The 7,871-nt window shown below is 45.4% G+C and overlaps 1 protein-coding gene across 2 annotated transcripts; it reads left to right on the top strand.

Moving 5' to 3' along the window:
* Nucleotides 1-490: 490 nt before the first annotated feature.
* Nucleotides 491-7,617, top strand: tmem25 (transmembrane protein 25). Of its 2 annotated transcripts, none has more exons than XM_084350955.1 (9): nucleotides 491-796; nucleotides 1,954-2,071; nucleotides 3,019-3,363; nucleotides 3,465-3,755; nucleotides 3,916-4,047; nucleotides 4,161-4,194; nucleotides 5,181-5,290; nucleotides 6,704-6,793; nucleotides 6,917-7,617. In XM_084350955.1, the coding sequence occupies exons 2-9, from the start codon at nucleotides 1,993-1,995 to the stop codon at nucleotides 6,988-6,990; spliced, it is 1,155 nt and encodes a 384-aa protein (XP_084207081.1). In that variant the 5' UTR covers nucleotides 491-796; nucleotides 1,954-1,992; the 3' UTR covers nucleotides 6,991-7,617. The 2 variants fall into 2 exon arrangements, with proteins under 2 accessions (XP_084207081.1, XP_084207082.1); XM_084350956.1 differs by having other exon boundaries at nucleotides 1,951-2,071.
* The last annotated feature ends 254 nt before the right edge of the window (nucleotides 7,618-7,871 follow it).

Raw genomic sequence — 7,871 nt, 5'->3', positions numbered from 1 at the left:
CTCACGCCTGTACAGCTGCACTGCAGAGGCTTTTCAGTCCGAAGCAGTTGAACTCAGACACCGTGAGCTATGTGGAGTGTCTGCCTTTGTGTAGCAGGGGTTTCTTTAGCATGCCTGCAGCTGATGGACAGGAATGATGGATGACAGGAAGAGATCTGCTTATCCCTCTGAGCTGACAGTTTACTCTCTGCTATCCACCACAACTCCATGTTCAGTCAGCCTGTGGATGGAGAAAGATTGATGTTTTGCACAAAGCTCCCTCTATTGTCTTCTAGCCTGTATATCCTCCTCTCCTCTCCTCTCCTCTCCTCTCCTCTCCTCTCGCCTCCCTCACGACTCTGTGCCCACTCTCCTCCCTCTTCTCCTCCTCTCTTTCTGCATCCTCAGCTCCCTTCCTCTCTCCCTTTCCTTCTTTCTCCCCATCTCCTCAGCTGCCCCTTCCCCTCCTCCCCTCCTCCCCTCCTCCCCTCCCACTCTCCCATCATCCGAGTGGCGGCAGCGTGACTGCCTGCGTCAGCCAGCCCCTGCCAGCCTCTGCCAGCTAGTGAACGCTGCTACTGGAGCTGCCGTACCCTGCAGAGAGCCTTGTGTGTGTGTGTTTGTGTGTGTGTGTGTATGTGTGTGTTTGTGTGAGAGAGTGTATGAGTGCACGCAGATGGGAAAGCAACTGAGTCAGGGAGGGCTGCCTCTCATCTCCTCGCTGTTATCACCTTCCATCACTCTCCCTCCTCTCCTCCTCTGCTGCCATGGAGCTCCAGCAGGCTGAATCACAGCAGCGTCTGCAGAAAGGGCTGAGGTAATACCGTGTGTGGTTGTGTAGGGCTTTCTTTCTCTGTTCAAGTGCACGCATCTGCACTGAAATGCCTGCATGCAGCCTGACACGGTGCAGTATGTGTTAGACCTACGGTGTAACGTGTGTCCCCTTGCTTTGCTCTGACTGTAAGCATCCTCAGCCTGACGCCAAAGAGCTGTAACACCTTCCATCATGCGTGCATGTGTTGGAAAGAAGATTCTTGGTTCGTCATTATGAGTGTTTCCTTGATGGCTCAGTTCCTGTTTTCAACTGAGGTGCTCACACAGATCACGTGACCCAGATTGCAAGCAAGCTCTAGACATTACTCATTCCCTCACACTTACTCTGTGTGCGTGATTGCCGTCGATACCAGCAGGCCTGTGGATGCTTTGTGTTGTAGTGTTAGGGTAGGACGGCAAATCAAAGCGAAAAGTCTTTACTGAAAGTTTCACGTCAGTACTGCTGTCTGCTTCTTCAGGCTTAGGTCTTAATCTCACCCGATACATGTCATTTGTCTTAAAGGTCCCATATTATGCTCAATTCCAAGTCGTTCCTGTTATTGTGGGTGTGTAATGGAAAATGTTTACATGCCTTAATGTTCAAAAAAGCACATTCGTTTTCTCATACTGACCATTGCTGCAGCACCTCTATTCACCCTCTGTCTGAACGCTTTGTTTAAGTGCCTGTCTCTTTAAAGCCCAGTCTGCTCTGATTGTTCAGCTCTCACACGCCTGAGCAGGTTTTTTGCCCACCGTGTTTCTGCATCACCTCAGCTGGTGTTTCCGCAGCCACAGCTGTGCTGGGGGTGTGGCTGAGGGCGGTGACTGTATAGTTGTGACATCACAACCTTACAGAAGTCCTGACGGCCCGTTTGAAGGCACAGTTTCTGAAAACGGGCTGTGTGCATTGATCGTTCTAGTACTTTCACAGTATTTAATGGAGATCTCACTTTCTATCATGTGGGACATTTAAAGGTTGGATTCACAGGATTCATAAACCAAGATTTATATCCTTAGTGGGATTGAGCCGTGCAGTTCGTCTTGATTTGTGATATCCGTCTCGGAGAGTTCTCTTGGTTCCTCCAGATAATCCATAAAACCATTACGGACAAGTCATTTTCCACATTTACTCTCCTCTCCTCTCCTCTCCTCTCCGAGCAGGTAGATGTGTATGCGTGTGTTGTGCTCCGCTGGGCCAGTATGGAGCGCGTGTGTCTGAGAAGATGGGCATCGGGCTCTGCTGTCGTGTTCCTTCACACACTGGCCTTATCCTGGACAGGTGAGGCCCACAGTCTTCGTGACCTGTTCCTTTTGCTGAACCGTAATTCAACAATTATTTACCTTTTAATGACAATAGTGTTAATACTAGGTCATAAGCATGGCTGTTGTCTCACCCAGTTTCAAGCAAACCTTGTCCTTAATCTTGAAAATGACTCAAATAAGGTTTATATTCAGGTTACATGTCCTTTTGTAGAGAACAACAAACTGAATGTTCATTTTTAATTTTGTTATCATTTCATTTAAAAGTAGCTACAATGAGAGTTAGCTGTTAAAGTTTTGAAGACCAACCATTCAATGTCTGAACATCAGCCATTTGGTGGACACAGTAGTTCAGTGTATAAGATTTAGTGGCATCTAGCAGTGAGGCTGCGGATTGAGACCAACTGAGTAGCCCTCTCCAGTCCCCCTCCCCTGTTGCCAGCACACTAAAGGCCAGTGTTTAGTTTGTCCATTCTGGGCTACTGTAGAAACACGGCGGTGCAACATGGTGGACTCCGTGGCAGAGGAGGCGTTACCTCTGTAGATATGAAAGGCTCCTTCTAATGTCACGAAAACACAACCATTCTTATTTTCAGGTGTTTATACACGAATGGCAACATAATTATGAATATTTTATTCCATATCAGCCTCTAAATCCTTCACACTGGACGCTGAGCCTCAGCGTTAGCTTAGCTTAGCAAACAGCTAGCCCGGCTCTGTCTAAAGGTAACAAAATCCACCTTGCTCCCATTCTCTGAATTAAGCTAAGCACACTGGCTGCTGGCTGTAGCTTCATGTTTAAAGAACAGATGTGAGAGTGATATCAATCTTTTCATGTAACTCTGATTTTAAAAAAATGTCAAACTACTACTCACACTCCTCCTCTATTTGTGTAGAGTGACCTTAATACATATGACATCATCACTAATCATGACTATGACATCATCACTAATCATGTCCTCACAGGTGCTATTGAGCCCGCCCCCAAAATCGACGGATGGCACCGTGCAGCTCTGACAATGCAGGAGAACATGACACACCGGTTTAACTGCCAATCAGACGGCTGGGATCCCCGAGCCCCTCCCTTGCTGACCTGGTACCTGAACGGTGAGCAGCAGAGAGAGCCGTTGCCCAACCGTGGGCGCCTGGTGATGACGCCGCAGAAAGATTCTGAGCTCATGAGACCGGGGGCCGGTCACAATAGCACTTTCGCTCTGCGGGCCAGGAAGTGGGACAGGGAGCTGGTGTGTGTCGCATCAAACCCCAGAACAGGAGAGAGCTACAATGCCACGATCACGCTCAACGTCCAGTGTGAGTCTGCGTTAAATGCTTGAGGAATGTAAGTGGAGCCAGCTATTTTCTGTTGATACAGTGATTAAAGTGCTGAGTCGTTCCTCTCCTCTGTCTCCCAGTTCAGCCAGAGATCCTCAGGGTTAACGCCCACTACAGTGAAACCTCAGACCCTGGCCTCTCTCTGGTCCTCTTCGCCTTGGTACGGTCCAATCCGCCTGCCACCATCACCTTCGTGGACCAGTCTGGCCAGCTGGTGGCCAACACCACCGACTTCCTCATCCTGGACTCGCGAAGCTACCCCTGGTTGTCCAATCACACGCTGAGGGTCGCGCTCGGTAGCCTATCAGGGAATGTCTCGCTGAACGCCAGCAACAGTTTGGGAACAGTGCAGAGCAACCTCACACTGACGGGTCAGTGATGGTAAAAGGCAATAGGAGAGTGATAAGGTCTCTCTTATGCTAAGCTAACCGTGTCATGGCTGTAGCTTCTTATTCATCATGGAGGCTACAGAGTGGTATCAATCTTCTCATCACATGAATCCTTTAGCGCTCTCTCTTCTTCTGTCCCCAGAGTTCCTGCAGTCTCGCGTGGAGGTGCCCATGCTGGGAATAGTGACCGGAGGAGCCATGGCCTTCATGGCCCTCCTCATCCTCAGTCTGATAGTTCTCTGCCTCATGCAAAAAAACAAGAGCAAGACCTTTGGTGAGACTAGAGTGTGTTTGTGAGCACGTCAGCTGGAAGCTCTGTGACTGCAACGTGCATTGTTCCATGTAACACTGTCGTAGGGTAATACATCTGCTTGTATTGTGTTACAGATGAGCCAGTGGAGATTCTGATGACCAAGAAAAGGTAATCAGAAATCAGAATTCTGTCACTGGATATTTGTGTGAACCACTTTAATAGAAGTAGAAGTCTCATTTCAAGGAAATTGAAATTTTGAGGAATCCATTTATTTGCATTCTCGCTACAAGTTAGCAATCCAGTCGCCAGTTTGTTCCTGCAAACCATGGAGATGTTAAAACTTTACGTTGGATTTGACACTGTGCTAATGGTCCGGTTAGGTTAAGGGAAAACGGGAACCACCCCCAAATGGTTAGGGTTAGGAGAAGATCATCTTTCCCGATGTCATGCTTACAAATGTTGAAGCACCGTCCTGAACAGTGGTCTCTTACTCGGCAGCCACCCCGCCTCGCTGTCATGCCACCACCGTGTTGTTTTAACACTTAGACAAATGAGATGTAAGCATAAGAGGTGCTGACAGGTGGATGTGTTGTAAATTAAGCTGACAAGCTGCAAGCAGGAGCTTCATATTAGCATTCGACAAAAAATAAAGCCCTAGCTTTTCCTGAAATGTTGAACTATTCACATATTCAAAGTCATGGCAATGCACCTCACACATTTTGAACGCTGGGCACAGGTACAGTCGAAGGTGTCCTGCAGATGATTCTAGTGTGCTGACAAGGGTGAAGCATTAAAACACTACAGTTCACAAAATCACATCCACCTGTCTCTGGTAAAGACTGAAAACGTATTTGATGCTGACAATATTCAATTGAGATTTTAGTCTGGTATTTGGATTTTAAAGAAAAGTAATTCACCAATCTCTTTTTATAATCTTCTAGGCTAATCTCTTTTCATTGACACCACACTGACACTGTATCACACACCTAGCCCACATCTCATCTGATCATTTCCATCTTGGCATCATAAGTGATTTGGAAGGAAAACACTGATGATAGCATTTTTGTGCTCTTATGAATACTTAATGTCCATCCTGCAGACCGATAGCAGGTCTAATCCGAGTTGGATATTTCTCCTTTATATTTCCTGCACAGCGACTCTGCCAATCTGAAGGTAGAGAAAGTTGAGAAGGCCCAGATCCCCAGAGAGAACATGTCTCTGCCATCCAACATGCAGCTCAATGACCTCAGCACTTTGAGAAAAGGTAAGAAGCTGCAACACCCTCACCTCATACAGATGGTTGGAGCTGCAAGGGCAACAGACATCGGCCTAGTACAGTACGCGAAATACATTTTAATATCTGAATATGCATTATATAAAACATGTAGCTATGGACTGTATACAACTTAGAAATTTAGAAATATTAAAATGTAGGATTTCTGAGTCGCTGGGTTGAATTAAAGGGTTAGAAGATGGCGTAAGTGTGGAGGTTAGCTCAGCTGAAACACATGCTTGCTGAAATCTGAGTACAAATGTATTCAGATTTAACTAAAGTGAAGCATCAAATACACTGCTAAACCTTAAAAGGAGCACCATGTAGCTTTGGAGAAGAAATTCAAACTCAGAATTTTAATAGTCACAATATTAATGAGGTAATAATACAAACTCGGAAATATTTATTTTTTGCGTGAGTGAATAAACAAGCTGTTCTCAGAGGAAAATAAGGACCAAGAACACTGTTTGAAGCTAGAAAGGTGGCAGGGTCCGCCACATATAAACAAAGTAGAACAGTATGGAATTGTGTTGTCCTTGAAGTTCAGTCTGTCATAGTAGTTATTTAGTTTGTTGAGGCATACAAATCAGTCAATGAAGATCTTTCTCTTCTGATTTGTAACTTTTTTTGATTTCATGATTTGTGTCCCACAATTTGCTAATAATATCCTTGAAAAGAAGTGACTTAAAGGGAAAACTACTGGTGTAACTTTCAGTCTTTCAGTCAGTGCACATCATGTCAGCTGAGCATGTACAAATATAAACTCGGTCTGCAGGTAAGCAATACCTTGCAGAAGTTGTTAATTAGTGAGCTTTACAGGTGTTAGTAGGTGGAACTTCTTGTTTCTCTTTCTGTTCTGGCCTTTCTTGAAACAGAGCCGGGCCAGCTGTTTCCCCCGTTTCCAGTCGTCAGCCTACGCATAGCTATAGCTCTCTATCTCCCGGCTGTATCTTCAAAGCGATAGTCTGACATTTTAGGGAATATGTCTGTTTGTTTTCTTCCAGACAACCTCTCATATCTGTCAGTTAAATATGGCGCTACAGCCGGCGGCCGCTAGCTTAGCATAGTCCCGAGTGGGAGTAGGGGAAGACGGGTAACGTGGCAAAACAAATTCTCCTTGCTCGAGCCTCTAAAGCTCAATAATTAACGTGTTACATCTCATTTGTTTAATTTAGTTTTGTTGAAACCTATGGCTTTATGGGAGCATTACATAAAGCTATTTATTACCCCATCTCCTTGCTATAGCTTCATATTTAAAGTCACAAGAGTGGTATCGATCTTCTCATCTAACTTGCAGCATGAAAAAGTAAACTGTACTCCCCAAAAACTTTCCCTTCGAACTCATCCTTACGTCTCCTTTGCATTCCGCTCTGTCCTCCATCCCTCCTGCATCGCTCCTCGTAGCCCGGGAGGCCGCCCAGCAGAACAGTGTGGGAGAGATGAAGAAAGAGGAAGAGGAGGAGGAAGATCTGTCTTTAGCCTACGCCGCCAGAGGTCAGGGAAATACTGTTGCATTTTTCATTCTTTATACTTTAGATTCAGTGTGGGGGAACAGCAGCAGTTCGCCTTGTCGTGCCGTGTTCTTTCTGAACGCTCTCCCCCCCCGATGGTTCCCAGGTTTTGCCAGATATCCGATGGTGGGCTACATCTACAAGGTGAACAGCACAAGCAGTGAGGAGATCTGGCTCTGACTGACCTCAAAGTCACACATCAACGCACACACACTGTACATGCATGCAAAACTACTTCCAACAGTGCAGCTTTCCAAGGAAACCCAAAACAACTGCCAGTCAGTCATTCGACCAAGCATCCGTCGCCTTCGAGCTGAACCAGGATGACCAGATCTCACCGGATTCGGGGGCCACATACAGAATCAACTCACTCTGTTGCTCATCCGTGAACTTGAGTTTCTTGCTCACGAAACAAAACCGTCGCCGTCTTTGTCTTTCTGAATCAAGTGCTCCGGTCTATACGCAGCTGGTGTGTTGTCTCAACAATGCAAAGTATGAACTCTACCTAAAAATACTCATATTCTGTATGTTTTGACATGATTTCCATGTAACCACATGCTCATAAAGTCCTCCTCCCTGTTGCATTATTGGAATGCATTTATTGTCCTATGCTAACACCAGAATGTCCAAGATAGTGTACTGTACGTGAGATTTTACATTTTGAACAATAAATACCCAAATAAAACGGTAAATAATTATAAAGTATGTATTTGTATAAGGACGTGTAACATGCCATGTACTGTATATTTGTATGCATATGTATATGTGTATAAAAGAGGGTGTCTAATAAAGATAATATTGAAATTATATGAAGTGATTACTGGACTTGCTGCGGTTTTATTGGCACTCACCAGGGGGCGCTCTAACGTGCTTTATAAGCCGGAAAATGTAGAGGACTCATAGTCATGAGGGTGCTGTGTGTTTTTGACATGGTGCTGGTGACGAGTGTGTGTTGTGTGATGGTGAAAGCATCGCTGCATTTAGTGAAAAAGAAATGTGATTCTCTTCTCTCTATTTTTTTAACAATAGCAGGTGCAAGAACCAAATAATACATGTTTTTA

The sequence above is a fragment of the Pagrus pagrus genome (assembly GCF_965226575.1).
Source record: "Pagrus pagrus genome assembly, chromosome: 4".
Taxonomy (NCBI): domain Eukaryota; kingdom Metazoa; phylum Chordata; class Actinopteri; order Spariformes; family Sparidae; genus Pagrus; species Pagrus pagrus.
Note: the sequence above shows the minus strand (reverse complement) of the source record. Positions and strands in the feature narration are given on the sequence as shown.